Genomic DNA, 19,143 nt, shown 5'->3' with positions numbered 1-19,143 from the left:
CAGCTTTAAGAGTAGAACATCAGATAAGTCCTAACCCTCTTCAGGTCAAACAAAGTATTGTTTGAACATCAAAGATTTTCATTGCTCTTGAACTTTATCACAAATATAAAAAACAATTAGGAAATCATTAAAGCACACGTACTGATTTGATGAGTGATTAAAGTATGCGACGTGAAGCGTAAGAAGTGTCTTTGAAAAGCAAGAAAATGCCCTGCTGAGGAGTCACCTGACGACAGACTAACAAAAAAATTCTTGTGGGACGCTGTCATGTATGTGACCTTGTGCTTTGACTTCACCCTCAGCAGACACGAGTGAAAAGATTTTTCTTTTGTTTTTTTTATCTGGAGTCAGTAGGTCAGCCCTCTGTGAACCCAAACAATGAGTTCTAAGTGTGAGTGTTTCTCCCAAACCAAACTGCACATGCTAAATGCACTGTTTACCCACAGACTGGCGTGGCGGGCAGAGAAACTGGTCGGAGGGAAAAAACCTGCAGATGCCATAATGTATGTCAGGCACTGCAGTAAAGAAGGAAAAAGAAATGCACATTCTTAGAAGAATTCCGTGCAGCCACACAGATCACACACTGTACATGGTACACAGACTTCACTTTGGGGCTTTTGTTCATGCCTCACGGTTTATAGGCAGGAACACAGAATTTCTGCGGGTGTCTGGAGAGTGTTTTTGCATCATTCTGCAGGAGCTGAACATAACAGTTGTGGTTCAGAAGTTACAGAGTTACAGGGCCTGATCATAAGAGACAGGCCATGTGGGAGAAGAATCCCTGACTGGTCAGGGAAATGTGTCGAGTATGAACAATACATGGACATCTGCATACATTCTACGTCCGATATAAAATGCACAAGCATAACATCTGTCAGATCACATTAAGGTCCAAGCGCCAAGTCTCTCATAAGTTCGATATGCGTTTAAAAATATAAAAACTCTACAAAAATCACCAAATTAACACAGTTGAAACAAAACCTTTCTTCTTTTTTTTTAATTTTAACAAACACGTGTTTGAACCGACATCAAAAAGCATTCATACATATCTTTACTGCTTATGGAAGGAATCCCACCTCACATGGTCAACAGACAGAGACAACCACTGACACTCACAAAAATATTAGACCGTCTAATTGAGCTAACGGCAATCGATATGTCTTTGGAGAGCACAGAAAAAGGGCCGCAAACTCTATGAAAAGGCCCCCAGTGGATTCTTGATTTGAACCTTCTCGTTGGCTGTTGCAAAAACATGCAGAGGTTAATTGGAAATGGACTGGCGATCCGGTCCAAGGTATACCCCGCTTTTTGCCCTGTGTCAGCCCTGTGTCAGGCTGGATGGATGGATGGGCTTCTTATTGTGAGGCATTTGCGCTGACCACCACAAAACTGTACTATTGACATCAAAATACTACTGAATAATCAAGTACACATGAAGAAAATAACAAAATTACAAAATATCATCAGTTTCTAAAGGAGGGCATAGATATTTACCACTCCTTGTTAATACTGTTAGAATATTTCTCTCTATATATTAAAAACAAAAGATTCTACAATGTTGCTCCGACTAGAAAAAAAAACTGTCTAGTTTTGGTTTCCTAACAACCAAGACACTGTTTCTAACTTTATCACCTCACATTTCCTATATTTGAATAGTGACACTGAAGTACTTCGGAAAGACTTTAAATAGTAGTGGATTTATGAATAGTTTTGTGCCCTGTAGTTCTCTTCTGAACCGACGAAGGTTTCAAGCAAGCAGCTGGTGTCGCCAGGCCACACACACACACACACACACACACACACACACACACACAAGCAAGCCCATACATAGCAAAACAAAGAGGAATAACAATCAGCACAGTATTTCTCCCCAGGAGCTTCAAATACAAACCAGGTGAGCAACAATAGGAGTTAATAACTCCAATTGACTTTATTATTCAGGCTCCATCACGGAGCACTGTTTAAAATAGCAATTGGAAACAGCAAATCAGCTACGCGGCAAAAAAACATTTATCTCTGGGGACGAATACATACACAAATATCCTACCAAACAAATCCGAGCAGACACACAGTCCCCGGTATCAATTTAGTATGCTGTAATACCGCCCGATTCCCCTTTCTTCTTTGGTAGAAAATGGCCTTCCTCTGTTTTCTCCTGTGCTCAAAACTCGAGGTAATTTTCTTAATTTAGGTCTGATTCTGAACATTTGCATGAAAATGTTCACTTTTGAGGCTCCCTTAACATGGCTCTAATACGCAATTACTCTCCTCAATAGTGGCGGCTAATTACAGAGGTGTCAGACAAACACGTCGCAGAACAGAGGGGGGGCCATGACACAATCGCTAAGGTGCTAGTCGGCCACATGGGACAGAGCGGCTGAATGGAAAGCAGTAAATTCATTTAGGCTGGCTTCATTAAACCCTGCTCTGTGGGTCCTGCGTCATGCGCTCCCTGTTCTCATTTGCGGGCCAGCGGATGTGCTGTGGGTAAGAAGGAGGAGATGCCACAAGTGAATGCAACACAGAAAAAAATAAATAAATAAATAAGGGAGCGCTGTAGGGAGTAAAACAAGGATGTGAAGGAGAGATGAAGGGAGATACACTGAGCACAGCAGCGAGAAGAAAGGAGGGAAGAGCGAAGCGAGGGACGGAAGGAAAGACGGGGAAAAAGATGGTATCAATAAAGAAGCACAGCAATGCAAAAAAAAAAAAAAAAAGGAATGGTAGTGGTATTACAGAAAGTGCTGCTGGGATGGAACAAGGGCATGAAGACAAGTTCTCGTTTGACGATAAAGAAGTAAAGCATAAGGGGATGAGAGTATAAAAGAATCATTTTGAATAAGGCTTTTGTTTTATTCATCTGGCCCAGCCTTCCAAAAAGCACTGAGAAAAGAGGGGAAAGAGAGAGAAAATTACAGCTTTGGTCCCCAGAGTGAGGCCAAATGCCAAGTCTCCAACATGGTGATACAAGCACAGTCGAGCCCCGTGGTCTCTTTACCATTTAGAATATAGTGGCAACTTTCTGACCCCACAGTAAGGATAACGATCGGAGGCCGCAGCCCCTGCTGCGCACCACCTGTAACCAAAACACACACACACACACATTTGTACTACAAAATATCCACAAAACTCAAAGCTAAAAGATCATAGTGGAAACACTTGTGCTTAAATGTGTCCACTCACTGTAACACCACCGCCTTTCATTTGGACCATGTTCTGGTCTGTGAGTGCATTCAGGGCAGACAGTTGATGTCTGTTTGGTAAATAAACAATTTTCGTTCCATGAAAGGAATAAATTCACAGATATGAAAGTGGTGGGTCAAGACTTGTTGCATCCAGTGAGGGGAACATGAACAAGGTTATATAGTTTTGGATTTTTCCATTAGTGTTTTGACTTTTTGCTTTTAAAATGAGTTACTTTTAATTTGTGTGTTTAATTTTTTTTTTTGTTTTTATCAGTTTATGCTTTTTGGTAATGCTCAGTTTTAGTTTAGTGTTTTTGATTATGGAGCAAGATTCAAAAAGGTTATAATAGGTATTGCGTCATAAAACCCAGAAAAAGTTGCCATTTTAAAAATAAATTAAGACAGATGAACAACCATTCCTGAATCAAAAGTAACAGTCTACAAGAAAGTAACCTGAAGTGCAAAATGTGCATCATACTTCATAAATATAACCAGCACACTAAATACACATAAACATAACAACATAAATCATAATAATAACATTAATTATAATACATAACCCCCATGAGACACATCACATTGTTTGTGAGCCAGGAGTCTCAGGAGCTCAATTTGAAGAAATACATGCGTAAAATTACAAACAAAAAAAAAAATAGTTTTATAAACACACAACTCAGTTTCAGTTAGTTTTTTTTTTTTTTTTACCTCTAGTTCTTTTTTAAAATGTTTTATTCAACGTTAGTTTCTGTTATTTTCGTTCACTGTAATGACCTTGACCATGAAGAAGCGCTGATGGCCTCGCGTCTCCACAGAGGGACCTCGGTCCACTGCTAACGACGCACCTGATGAGCACATTTCTGTGCGATTGCATCACCTCCAAAGTGACTCAGAGAGACTCAAATGTTTCGCACACGTAACCCATAGGCCATTCAGAAATGAGCACGAGTGCAAAATCATGTAAGTAAGCCTCGGCATAATTTGCAGTAGAAATAGGCAGACGGAGATTTCCTCTAGAGTTTAGCCGAGGACCAAAGAATCGGGAGAATATGAACAGAAACGTGCAGATCAGACGTGCACTGATGACTTCAGGGCGCTCAGGTAGAATAAAAGTGAGCTGAAAGTGATTAATCATGGAGAAAAACAAAAAACAGTACAGATATAAATCCACTTAGCACTTGAACCTTTAGGGTGGAATAAATATTCCACATCAACTCATAAGAACTATGCGATGGGATAAAAGCATTTAAATGACATCAACTCAAAGAAATACAAATGTAAAATAAGATCAGAGGGAAAATCAAATGAAGGAAGATCACTGTGTGAGCACAGACCTTCAGTTAGAAGATGCACCACATTTTGCATCTCCATGCTAAATCAAATACTCGGTGGACTACTGGCTTATCCTCTTATCTGCTGCTCTGGTAACAGGGTTAAATAATAATAATCGTTCTCCCAGGCGGACAGAACAGAGGGTAAAGCTACACCCTGCGAAATTGAATTACAAGAAACATGTAGTTGGTCAAAATAGAAGCAATATTTTTTGCCATCCTGGGTCAACAATGAGGTTATCATGGATTTTAGCTAAATTTCGGCGTCAGACAGACACTTCAATGCCTGCGTATGATGTGGTTCCACAGCTGTGAGACGCAGGGTTTACTATACGATGATTACTTGAGATACTATTGTATGTGCATCGTTCTGCCAACATACATTTTTGTTAAGTGTGCACTGTAGTGTGTGCGATACTGTCATTATAATGTGAACAAAAACACAAAGAATGAATGTTATCAGACTTCACTACTCCTTGTTGCATAATTTGTATTTAATTTGTACTGTTGAGATATAGGTGTGTTTTTTTTTTACAATTTTCTGTACATGAATAAGCTTTAGGTTTATTAATTACAGAAAATTGTGCAATTAATATGTTCTTTTTTCTTTTTTTTTTAAATCGATTGACAGCCATAGTAAAATAATAATGGTAACAACTGTAGTTAAAATGTTTAAAAGAAGGTGAAGTCATGGGCCATTTTTTTATCATAACTTGATATGAAGTGGGGCGCCACATGCAATCGATTGGGGGGCCGCATGTGGCCCATGCGCCACCAGTTTAACACCTCTGTGCTATATAAATAAAAACGCCTTGCCTTGTCATAGTGCTCGAGAGTACTCCTAAAAAGTCAGATTAGCATTGTAGAGGAAAGAATTACCACATGGCAGTTTTATGTCGTCTACACATTTTTTACAGGCCCCTATAACATGTGCTTGTTGACTTAAAAGGAATTCAGCTTTCAAAGGGGCCCGAAACTTGCTTTGTGAGGCCAGCGTGTCCGTGATCTTTGAACTTTGGCCACCCAAATCCACACGGTTCATCCACGAGTCAAATCTAAAAAGGATGTTTGCGCCATATGTGACAAAAAACGTCCAAAGAACGTTTACCATGTTAGAACATAAAGTCACAGTGACCTTGCTTTTTAACACCAACATCAACGTTTGTAGTGTATTTAAAAAAGAATACCCCCGAGGCTTGCTCGAGATATCGTGTTAGCAGAAACGTGGCAGACAGACGGCTAGACAAACCTTAAAAACTCACTGCCTCTGGCCACCGGCATGAAAAGAAATATAGCACACTCTGCAAACAGCTGCCTCCTCATTAGCCTTTTTGTTTATTCCTACTGTTATTAGACACATTACACACAATCGTGTGCGAGAGTCAAGGATCATTTAATTCTGCAGGCGCACACAGTTGCCACTGACAGTACAAATCAAATCTTATGACTTCCAGACATGAGAGCACTCCAATCACACAAAGACCCCGCAGCAGCAAGAAGACTTGGCGTCATCTGCAGAGGTCAGACTAAAGCCCTTCTGCTGATAATAATAACTATAAAAATAATAATATTTCCATAGAGCACTTGTCAAAATCCAGATAACAAAGTGCTTCACTAATGAAAACAAATAAAAAAGTATTTTTTTAAAAAATCAGCATAGGTTTTCTTCTTGTCAATTACCAAATTTAATTCAGTCAGACAAGGCTGTGACTTTTCGGGGCATATGCAGAGAGGCTGGGGACGCTGCTGGCCTTGGATATGTGCTTGAATATGACTGCAGCTCTCACGCTGTTGTTGTCTGTAAGCTCCAGCTGCTCGCCTTCATTGTGTCTCCGCGCCGCGCCACAAATGTCCCTCCGTCTCCGATACTTATCAAGGCACTGGAGTTTGACACCGCGATTACTCAAAATTAATAACCACAGCGGCGTGTTCATCATAGCACACTTTCACACCCAACCTGCCAGAAATAATCACCTCAGCGTTTGTGTGCGAGAAAGACAAGGGAAGCAAGTGAGAGACGGAGGAGGAAAAAACAGAAAGACAAGTGGAGTGTGAAAGGGGGACCACGAGTCTGAGATGAGACAACGCAAATGAGAGCGAGATGAAGAGGAAATGTGCTACATGCATACATGTGCATCTGCCGTACCTAATCGCTCTGCCTCCGTAACACCTTGTTGTTTTTCTCCCTTCTCATCATGTCTGACAACAGGGCAGCACTGGCTCTTCCTGCGTATTCATTGTGCTAAGCAGGACTCTAATCTGCGCTGACAGCCAATCTGCTTCAACAAAGCAGGCATGAGTACATTAAAAAAAAAAGGGGCTTGGGTTTTTTTGTTTTTTTTTTTTAATTTTCAATCATGCAAAGACAGGACAAGCCAGGCCAGTCTGGCCATGACAAAACAAAGCATGAAATTCTGAGCAGTAATAAGGTTGTTTGAATCCGTAGACTCCTGAAAATACAGGAGCAAATAAAGAGAAGCGACAAGGACAGGGGGGGGAAGGCCCTCAGCACCTCTCCTCAAATCTGAGGACACAGGTGGTGGAAAGAAGACAAGGACAAATGTCTGTCTGTCCGTCCCTGGTTCAGGCTTTGGCGACACCAAAAAGGGGGAAAAAAAAATCTAAAAGTAGTTTGCTGGAGGGAACAAAGTTGGAAGTGAGGGTTGTGCAATAGTTCTAGACACTTCGACTGACCGCCGATCACTGGGATTTGTTCACGCTCCCAACGCTTCCTGCTTTCTTTCACAGAGGTGACACTTAACGGCTGAACACAGCAGCGAGAGAGGTCAGTCAGAGAATATGTACTTCACATTAACCACAGAGATGGTCCTTGTTTTATAGCGGGAACACGTATGCATAACCCAATGAAGAAGAAGGAGGAAATGACAGAGAGATTGGAAGAATGAAAGAAAGGGAAGAGATTCCTGACGCACTCTGCAGCCTCTCACCATTAGATGTCACTAATTCTTACACAGTAGACCTTTCAAAGAATGACCAACAGGGTGTCCACACCTTGGTTGGCATCAAATTCAAGGACTTTCTAGGGCCTATTCCCTCAAACACTGGCGTCCACTTTTATTGATTTGCAGCACGCCCTGCATCTGGACAAGTGATTGTCCTAGAGGTCTTGGACAAGCCAGTCTTGGAATTTGCATTTCCCAGGCATCGCGTCGTTTGCTCTCTCTTGCGTCACGTTACTCACTCATTGTTTTCTGCATGGAATCTCACGTCAGTGGCGGAGCGAGACAGTGGACAGTGTCCACAACAGGGGCACATCGGGAGCGGGGAGACAGTTACCTAAATATTAAATTAACTTCTTTCTTGCACAAAACGAAGGCACTTTCAATGACCCATGGGCCTTGAAAAACAAAATTCTAATTCACACACTTTCAAGGACCCGTGGGAACCCTGGACTAAAAAGCGTAACTCCATAACACAGCTGTATGTGGGAGAAAAGTAGGTAAGCACTTTCTGTAAAATGTGCACAAATGCAGCCAACATTCATAACAGGACCTGGTCACATTCACTCCACCCCCGAAAAAAGTAAAAGAAACCTGCTGTTGTTTGACACAGCATTGATCATACTGATGTATCATATACTCATTCAGTTGTGGTGTTTAACACTTCTCCAGGCACGGTGAGATCTGCCAGCTGGCTGCTACAAAGGCTATTTGGAATGAGCCACCACTGAAAAAGCCTCCAAATCCACCCGCTTTACACATTCGGAGAAGGTGTGTTTCTGTGAGAATGCGTCTCCAATTATTTTCTGCTTTATAAGCTCCTCAAAGTCTGAGAGGGCCCCGAGTCATCTCTCATCCAGTTCCGATTTTGGTGAGAGAGGAACAAAAATGTAGAGCAGCCAATTTGAGCTATGATTTGTGAAGCTCATAAGTAATGAAGATATGCAGGGATTCTTGGCCTGAAGAAGAACAAAAAAAAAACTAATAAGGGAAAAATATTGATGCCTCTGTTTAAGGGAATACTCAAAAGTGAAGACAGACAAAGGGAGAAAGACAGAGAACAGCAGGAATTTTGAAAAATGCCCAACTTCCAACAATACAGACCCCATAAAAAGCAATGAGTCACTTACTCGCGGCAGCTGCTCTCGGCAAAGACTGCAGCCAGCTGACCGCACCTTCCTCACATACAGACACACAAAAGCTTAGACAGAGACAGAGGACGCACATAAAGCTGCATGTCAACATAGGCCCTGGTGTCCAGGAGCAGGGGGAATGTTTGCAGAGTAATAGCTGACTCTTTGCTTCGGCCAAAAACCACCCATACACACACAAGGTTGGCTGCAAAGACGCGAGATTCCCATAAAATCCGCGTTTAATCCCCTTAACTCGTGGCATAAAAGCACAACATGGAGAAAAAGTATTTATCCAAATGAAAAATGGGACAGTTGCAAACTGAGTTTCTATAAATGAAAAGAAAAAAAGGTGAAACTTTGACACTATGTTTTCAACTTGTTTCTAAAAAAAGTGAGCGGTGGTGCCATTTGCTGTGCCGCTTCACTTTGATCGTGACTCTCTGCCCATTTTCAAAACGCTGTGACATTTGAAAAACACAATCCCACTTTGGTCTCCCATCATCGCTGGAAGAGGATACAGAAAAATAACAGGGCCAACAATGGCCACCTGCAGAACATCACATCACTTCTCCCCAAGAAATGACAGTGACCAGAAGATGGGCGTCCTACTGTCACAATCAGCCCGTCAGACTGACAATGGGAAGTCCCTATTTGGTCATCATGTCTTGCTTTTTTTACACTGGATGCTGGTTTTGGTTATTACAAGAGAAGATGGAGGGAGTCAGGAGTGTTTATTTCTTGTTTTTCTAAGATGAGAGACAAGAAGGAAGAAGAGAGCGAGAAGAGTCGGAGCAAAAAAAACATGAAAATGCTTTACCTCCCACGGAGCTCTATCTCTCCAATGGCCCCTTGACGGGGGACAAATTGATCCTAGAAATAAGGGGTCATTTCCTCTGCCTGTTTACCTGTTCTGAGTCCACTGTCTCCACTTTGACACACACACACATACAAAATGACCCAGCTGTATCCTCAGTGAGATAATGTGAGGGAGGGTCGAGTCATTCTCGTCTTAACTGTGACCATAAGGAAACAACCTGTGTGAGTCAGTGTGTGCGCTTTGGCGTCAGCGACAGCAGCGACCGGTGTGACCTTTGACTGTTTGAACTCGTAGCCAAATAAACCATTTCAGCATCTTTTCTTTCTCTGTCTGTCTCTCTCTCTCCCGCTTTAAAGACTCCCACACAGTGATTCAGTGAGACCACCAACCTCTTTTAAACAATCTGTATTTCAAATAAATATTGATGGTATTAATGGATAAACTGATTCATTATTGACTATTAAAAGAAACTGACTTTTTTGTGTCTTGTTTTAACCATAAAAGGGGCTAAGTGTTAAAGAGTCAAAATCAAATCAAGCTTCTTGGCTTGGTTTGTGAAACACCGATCGACATGATTCTTAATTCTAAATGTTTTGTTTCATTTTAGAAAACAAAAATATTATTTAGTTACCTTGACCACTTCATTTCCCCCCACACACAGGTGAGGGGCAGATGTCAGAGAATTTACACAGCCTTTCCCACTTTTAAAGGATCACTCAAACGTGTGAAATATTATTCGAAAAACACACATTTTCCATTTCAGAGTAAAAACATTGGTGAGAAAATACAGTATTTAACTAGTGCCGATACCCAATTTGTTTGTATCATACCGATATCAAAAACTTGAGTATCTACCGATATTAGTCTGTCACTTCAAAGACACAATCAACACTTATTGTTCTCCCAAAAAGAAGAAATAAATAGCATAGTGCATAGTGAAGTATGCGAAATATGGGATGGATTATATTGGATTTTACATGTTTATCTGTACAATATCCGATCCAATGATTTTGACAAGTATCGGTCCGATACTGATTCCCATCCCTATATTTAACACTCTCAGTCCTTTCATTTTAATCGTCATTTTCCTCACCTGACTTCCTTTTATTTAGAGAACCTAAACAAAGTCAGCTCAGCTCATCCACAACCACACAATGCCTAACCCTAACCCTTAACCTCACAACAATACAAATTTTAGCCCTAAACTTAACCTGGTTCCTCAGAAATGAGGTCATGCCTCAGGTTATGGTCTCCATGAGGACTACTAGTCCTGACAAGGTCAGTGTTTACGCCAGAAAATGTCCTACAGAGGTTACAAATATCAGTACACAAACACACAAACACACACATGACTGCAGCAAAGATTACTTCTGCTTCAGGAAGATTGAGAGAAAGAGAAAAGTGTGTGTGTGGCGGAGGTGGCGGGACACGCAGCATCAGAGCAGCAGGCATGTCAAACTCCTCAGCTATGACTGTCCACCTCAGCCTTGAACCCCCCGCTGTCCCCCCGCTTCATTCTGCCCACACAAACGCACAAACCCTGGCCGGCTTTATCTCTCCCACAGACTCACGCAGACACACACCACTCTAAATTCCAATATTCCCACAGGTGATCCAGACAAATCAAGTCAGACACACGTGCACCTCCAGCCCCAGAACCAATGCAGTAAATATTGTTATGGAATCAATGCAGCCTTGAATCAATCGAGCGTGTGCCTGTCCCTCTGTGTCTGTGTGTGTGTGTGTGAGATTGTACTGTACGCGTGTGAGTATGTGATAAAGGAAAGAAGTTGATAACACCATGTGTTCCTGTGAGGATTTCACCAAACTCCATGTTTTTTTAGTGAAAGAAGGCAGGTGAGATATTACCATAATGTTCCCACCACATGTATGCTGTAAACTCAATAATGCAAGAATTATTTCACACAACACACACACACACACACAGCTTGCATGCACCTATTGTTTCGATGCACCATGGCAAATTCAATATTGTGTTAAGGGCAGAATGGGAGTACAGTCGGCACATAAGCCGCAGCCTTAGCTGTAAATCAATAGATTAAATACAGACGTATGAATAAAACAAAAGATAATAAATAAAAGACAGGAAGGTTTACTCTTCCCATCACACACACTCTACTACAGGCTCATTCCCATTCGGAAACAATGGTAGAGAAAAGAGTTAAACGTTAAAAGATTTTAACGTGTGTTTTAATTCCCATGTCCACCTGTCCCCATGTCAGTGTTTGCATATGACGTATTTAGGATTTACTACGGTTGGTTTGCCCTATGTTAAATGATTTGAATATGTGAATAAGTAACTGTCAGTGCTGAGACATCTGTGTGGTCTTGGCATGTGTTTAACTCTCATAAGGTTTGAACACAGTTGTGTCAAACATGGTGTGGTTTCTGAGTGTTAATATTAAAAAAAAGCTGATGGGGGTTTTATCATTTAATCAATGACTTCATTCGACCTGTTTATCTTGTTTCGCAGAGGAGCGCAGTGATGCAGGAGAACTCCAAATCTAATGCTCATCGAAGACAAAGCCATAATTGGAAACCTTGCCTCAGATATGAGTATTACTTTTCATAAAGGATTATAGAGCATAAGGTGCAAGCGCACATTAGAAAATCACACACACAAAAAATTACTAATTAATGATTCTTTGTCAAATAACACCATAAGGAGCCATTAGTCAAATCATTTACAGAGTAGGGACAACCTTTAGAACCCCTGATCTTTTTTCTGGGACTCATTATACAGTACGAGTCTCACCTTGGTCTCCGTTTATCACATTTTTTAGTACTGAATATGTGGCCGTAGATTATAATTAAAAACATTAATTTAACAATAAAATCAAACATTTTGCGTCAAACATCTACAGTAATGTCAGTTATCTTTGCATGGAAATGTGTGTACACCCACTTTTGAGAAGCAGACGGTCTAAATTAGTGATTGTGCAAGCCTTATTACCTTCTTTATATATTATTTTCTATATCAATGACCTTTGCAAAGACGGTCCCTGCGATGTTGTGGGTTGAGAAAAACCAATCGACACTCCCACTGCACGTCACACTTGGCTACACAAGTAAAAATGTCCCCCGACAAACCTGTCGTTGATGCTCCAGTTGAGGCAGAGGTTGAGGGAGCTGAGGTTGCGACATTTCCTCACCACCTCCATCACCGTCTCGTTGTTGAGCTCCGAGATGTGCCGCAGGTCCAGGACACTCAGGTTCCGTAGCTACAAGAGAAGAAAAACACATATTTAACCATGTTACATCCACACAGATGTAGAAGGTAAATAATAAGGCGATAACGTATGACATAGGAGCTCATTGAACTACATGTATGCTACGTATGGGCGACGGTGGCTCAGCGGTAGAGCGAGTTGTCCTTCAACTGAATTTCAATCCCGGCTCCACTAGTCGACGTGCTGATGTTTTAAGACACTTGACCCCACGATGCTCCCGACGGCTGTGCTGGCAGCGTGTGAATCGGTATGAAAGATGTGTGATAGAAAACACAATGCACATAGAGGCGCTGTACGGATGTGTGAGTGAATGGATGGGAATGGAAAATACTGCAGTGTAAATCAGCTGACAAGACTAGAGAGGCACTAAATGGATACCATATGTCACCATATGTCAGTATAATATGCACACAAAATTTTAATTTGTAATAATGATTGGGTAATAATGATTTCTCCCAATGCCAGGCTTTTGAGAATTTCTGCGTAACTCATTCCCAACCTAAAATAAAACTCAATCACACTATCTTTGCCCATCGCGCAGCATTAGCCCTCTTGCGCCCCTTTTTGCTTATGCAGCTCTCAAAGTAATCCATGAGCATGATATTATTAATTAGGATTATTTGCGCACGTTACACCCACAAATTAGAGGGTTTTTTTCACCGTATTTCACGTCTAGGGCTCTGTATGTCACAAAGGAATGTGGATATCTTTCTGTATACACCAAGTAAACCTGTCTTCTGCCAACTGTAGTGACCTGTACGCAGAGTAAAAGCTAACAACGCTGACATAACCTATAAATTGCTCGCTGCTACTGTTTACCATTACGATTCCGCACACTTGCAGCGAGCGGGTTATCAGCCAATATGAGCTTCTCTTCCCTTTTTCCTTTTATCTCTGCGACTTTAAATAATCCAGAGTTCTGATCTGAATACCTTAAAAGAGGGAGGCTTACATTAATCCAGTTAAAATCTCTTCTTCCTGACACACTCACACTTTCGAAACCTACGGTGCCACACTCTTTAAACGTTTAGGTGTATATTCTTTGATTTGATTTATTTAAGGCGCAGGTGTATGCACACACACACAAGATAACAGAGGCATGGTATTCCAGCCCAGTCACCAGGGAGGTAGGGAGATAAATGTCATGGCCCAGGCTAAAGAGAAAACAAGTTTACAGTTGGTGTTAAGATCACTGAGAGCCATCGTCGGCTCCGTGGGTATGACATATACCGAGCAGCATGAAGACATACGGGGTAAATGGATAAGAGCCACGGCTCACTGTGTGAAGTAAGCACACATGTAAACACACGCCTCTCCCCACATACTAAGAATCCAAACACTGCGACAAACAAACACAGTCTGCGAACTGAGTGTGTGATGCCATGTTGTGTTGAAAGTGGAAAACAGCCTTTAAGAACCTTTACTCCGTAAAGGTGCTCCATTTGTCTGGACTCCTTTGAGGCCTGTGGCCACATTTTATCATCGCCTATAAGAAAGATGGATCCATTCCACACCTCTCATGATAAAAAAGGCATATCCAGCCACTGAAATTAACAGAATAAACAACAGTATTTAAGGAAAGGGGGGAAAAAGCATTAACAGACGTGCTCGAGTACAAAAACACATAGTTCGCCACACATACGAACACAAACTGTCATGTGCCGCTGTGGCCAGCGTTGCATCAAAGTGCTAAATTATTCATGCAGAATGAGTCTGATTTGTGTGTGCGTGTCTGCTCTGTGTGCACGTTTGTGTGCATGTGTGTGTGTGTCTGTCTGTGTGTTGTGGCATTGTTTGCAAAACAAAGGAAGTGGAAAAAAATAACAGACCAAGATGTAGAGAAAGTGACCAGTGCCAACAGTTTTCATACAGTAGAGACAGCATACACTGACAATGTTCATAATAAAAATAAAATAAAATAAAAAAGCCAATAAAAGGCAGAAACATCCTCACACATTCATACATTCATGCATTCAGTATTTATGGTTATTAAGCCTGGAGTCAATTTGAAAAGCCCTAGACATCAAAAGTAGTATTTGTTCTCCAAATCTTCAAAAACTGCTTATGTCTGCATGATAGGATTTCTACTACAACCAATAGACAGACATTCATTGATGTGGGCGACCAATGAGAAACCAGGCCAACCAGGTTTGAGTTCTGATTGGTCGGGTGTGTAGCTAGGTTGAAGACCATCTGAAAATTTAGCAGATGTCTGTAGGAGAGGAAAAAAGTCACGGCAGAGACTTTAAATCACACAGTTTAGTATGAGCGGACATCATAAAAGATAAATACTGACTGAAAAGAAATAACTTCTCTCACCTCAACAATGAGACAGGTCAGCCTTATAGTTTGACACCTATGAAAGTTTCTAATGCTTCCAATCTTATTTAAAGAATTCCACTCATAATAAATCTTATTTTCTGGTCATGTTTTTTCTGTGATTTTTTAAAAAGAAAAGGGGAGTGAGAGCCGAACTGTGCATAAGAGAGAGCAACAGAAAAGAGAGCAGGGGATTTGGTGAGGGGTTTGGCGTTTTTTCTCCTCGTTGGCTGAGGTCTGTAACCAGGCAGAGTTTGTTTCGTCTCCACTGTGCTGGCAGTTACACCTGGATAATTATTCATGCTGTTCATAAAAACAGTAAAACCTGCGAAAATCCAGCTGCTCTGAGGCCAGTGTGGAGTTCTGGCTCTGAGAAACCACACATGAATGACACACACACACACACACACACACACACACACACACACACACACACACACACACACACACACACACACACACACACAGATTATATGAATACTATATAAATGCACACGGTCACGTTCAAAAATAATTGTGATTGGAAGAATGGCGCTCATGTGCACGTACTTAAATTCACAAATGTCATTAAGTACTTAACTACAATTGTGAAGAACTTGATATATATATTTATTATTATTAATATTAGTGTTATTATTCTATTCATCTAAAATTACTGCTTGGTTACTGTGATTTTCTACATAAAAAACAATCACGTAATAAAACATACGTATCAAATGTATTTTCACAAAATAAAGTTGCACATTTCTTATATTTTTAAGTACACACTATGCAAGAACCCATTTTAAGATAGGCGTCTGTATAAGTGTGTATTAATTAAAATGAATAAATATTTGGATTTAATAACACATACGACGGAAAGAGAAAGAATCAAATAATTAAATTAAATTTGCCTAGGCTTGAAATATTTTAATCAATTAATTGATAATCAATATTTTATACAATTTATTGTCATTTTGTGGAATAAAATAGTCAATGAATTACTTGAAAAATTGACAGATACATTCAATTGACAGAAAGTGATTACTTCACAAAGCCATGGATGAGCAGCCCATAGTTTTTGTCCAAGGATCAGGAGTAGCAACAAATTCCTACATAATAGAGCGTTTTCAGTTCAGTCCGGTCTACGAGCTGCACGCAGTTTGGCTCTCACCTGCTTCAATTAGACGTTTCTCTCAAACAGGGAAATAAGAGCCAGAGTTAGAGGTCAAACATAAAATACCACTTCAAATAAAAATGGGGGGGGGGGGGGAACTGGCAGCTTTAAAAAGTACAGTATCACTCAGCCAAGTTGAGGCTGGAGTTCAATATTTGGAGAGCTTGATTTGACACTTTATTACATTAGTGCATGTCACAGTCTGGAGCACAGCGGGTGTGTCTGTCTGTCAACCTGTGTGTGGGTCCTGCCAGACCGTGGCGCAGTTACAACCTGCGCTATTACTACATTTATTTACACAGCGTCAAGAATCACAATGCCAAGCAGGAAGCGGAGGCCTTGGTGGACCCCGTGCGAGAGCGCATGATGTCATGGTCTTAAACGCTGGCACAGAAGCCGAATGGCCTCATGGCTATTGCTGTCGATCAACCTCAGTGTCCTGGCTGACGGGCGGCTAGATGACATTTTAAAAAGCACAGACAGAGCAGGCATTGTTTTAGCCACAAACGGCCGAGCATGTTGGGTTTTTGGAAAATATGAGCAGCCACTTTTATAACCCCTCCAAGATTTAAAATGTCATTCTGTTCAATAGAAATGCAAGCGTGTAGAACGTTGGGAATGCATATAAATGCACACGTGTATGTATGCAAGCGCTGTACAAAACACAAGGTGTTGTGGTGGCGCACGTTTGTTGTAATGTATGAGACAAGATGAGGCGAATGACAACTGTGTCACTCGATGAATACAAGTGCATACTAAAGCTGGCACACCATGTGAGTTTGTCGTTTCTTTCATGTATTGGAGCCGCCCAGACAGGAGAACGCTGTGCTGAGACAATCCCTCTACAGTCAGTAGACCCAAATCTCCCTCTCTCTCTATCACAGACACACACACACACACAGAGGCCAGTCTAGACAGAATATGAATATTTGAAAAAGGACTGGGGCAAACACTGGAAAGGCCATGGGTCTGATATCACAAATACATTGTCTCCATCAGTCATGGGCCAGTGAGCCGGTGTGCGCGTGATCGTGCATATGTGTGTATATGTGCGTTTAACTTCTCTCGCTATCTGTCTTGTGCCCATCTACTGTCTATCGCACACTTCCCCTCTCCTTTTCCCCTTCTCCTCCTTCCGTCTCCCTTTCAGTGGCTAATCCTGTGTGTATGTTGGTGTTGATAACAAACTCAGTTGCGAGGGGGAAAGGCTGGAGGAGATAGAGAGAGAGAGCGCTGGTTTCTCTTCAGCGCACTAAGCCAAATGACCACATATAGGCACACGCCCCCCCACACAACACACGCACAGACCCAGAGCTGGGTGACAGTAGTTGGGCCAATAATGAGACATGATATACCTCCCACCAGAAGTCAAAAACCTCTCTATCTCGGTCTGTCCCGGGTTAAAGGTCTCAGAGCCAAATGAATTATTCTTCAATTACTCTCACAAAAGACACACATCATCCGCAGGCTCTTCGCTGCTCATTATATTCATAAATCCTCCAATCTCCTCCATACAGCAGTGAGGAAAAATTATTACAATTTTGACTCGTTTCCTCGACCCCCACAACCCCATTACCTTTCTTCCTTCAAATCCCCCTCCTGCTCCTTCATTTCCCCTTTATCCTCTCTGCCATCCCTCAAGACACAATCCACGTGTACAAGTAAACAGTCACACACACACACACAGACACACAAGGAAAAAGGTACATCGATGTGAACACAGACACACACACACACTTCTGTGGTTTGTGTTGGGGGGGTTATCAGTTTGACACAGGGCACAGTGATTATGTATTTTCTGTGCTCCAGTCAGGGGCACGAGATAAGGAGCCAGGAGACTGCGGCACAGCCCAACACCATTCACCCTTAATGGGGAAGAGAGGTGGAGAGGTGGGTGTGAAGGTGGTAGTGGGTGAAGACCTGCATCTTAACCTTTCTTTGTTTCAACACTTTAAAACCCTTTTTTTTTCTTTAACCGACAGGGGGAGAAAAGGTGAAAAGCTGCATATAATATTAGTGTGTTTTTCTTGTTTTTCATAGGTCATGAGCCAAATTTGAACTCTGTATGTACTCCAATGTACTCAGCCACCAGGACGGTTTGAACATATGATTCTGGTTATGAAATTAAATAGCTTCCCTGTCATAAGTCAGACTGTTTTATTCGCTCATAAACACAGAAAAAAGAATGAGGTGCTGCCCAGAGTCCAATTCTGTCAAACTTACAAAGAATTGATCAAAAACTTCAAACCTTTTTCGGGTGAAGAAACAACAAAACCACTGGACCGGCAGCGTTGAACTAATCCACAAGGCCCCAAATTAAGACCAGAAACATCCAAGTTTTTGCACATCAGAGAGACAACACAATGCTATTACAGTCTCCAAACGCATACCTCTTTTCATCTCTGACACATTTTTCAACAGTCCCTCCATTTGTTATGTCTTTGGCCTGCTCTCTTTCTCCTGAGGGTGGGAACTTTCACGCACACAAAAAAGGCATTTTGAGGCCCTCAGTGTCTTAGGGCAGTGATAGGCTGATGTATAAGGAGGGGCATTGTGGGATGCCATGACAAGCAAAGGGAAGCCATCAGTGGGACATCTAAGGCTGGAGGAATGAAGGCTCTCTGGCACCAAGAGCTGCTCTTTCAAACACTGGCTCTCTGATAGAGCCGACCTTGGACTTAATCACTACCAGAAGAAAAGAGCAGCACTTGACAGGAAGATTGAGAGAAAGAGAAAGTGTGTGTGTGTGTGTGTGTGTGTGTGTGTGTGTGTTCAAGAGAGAGAGAGAGAGAGAGAGAGAGAGGCTACATCCATACTACTATATTTACATTTAAGAGAAAGAATAAATGACATCCAACAGTAAAACTGCAGTCTGTAACATACTCCTCCTACTCACACCCATCCCTTTCCCAAACATGTCAGGGAGATACAGTTGTCTTCGCACCCTAGAAAGGATGTTGTTCTTCTTTATTTGTATATAAAACTCTAAAAACA

The 19,143-nt window shown here is 41.6% G+C and overlaps 1 protein-coding gene across 1 annotated transcript in view; it reads right to left on the bottom strand.

The window, feature by feature from the left end:
- fbxl17 (F-box and leucine-rich repeat protein 17) overlaps window positions 1-19,143 on the bottom strand; it is a 207,843-nt gene that overhangs the window by 118,404 nt on the left and 70,296 nt on the right. The window contains exon 8 of the mRNA XM_058636046.1: window positions 12,535-12,665. Coding sequence (XP_058492029.1) covers window positions 12,535-12,665 — 131 coding nt within the window. The remainder of the gene's footprint in view (window positions 1-12,534; window positions 12,666-19,143) is intronic.

Source organism: Solea solea, chromosome 8 (assembly GCF_958295425.1).
Source record: "Solea solea chromosome 8, fSolSol10.1, whole genome shotgun sequence".
In the NCBI taxonomy this organism is placed as follows: Eukaryota; Metazoa; Chordata; class Actinopteri; order Pleuronectiformes; family Soleidae; genus Solea; species Solea solea.
The sequence above is the reverse complement of the archived record's forward strand: the minus strand, read 5'-3'. Positions and strand labels throughout refer to the sequence as shown.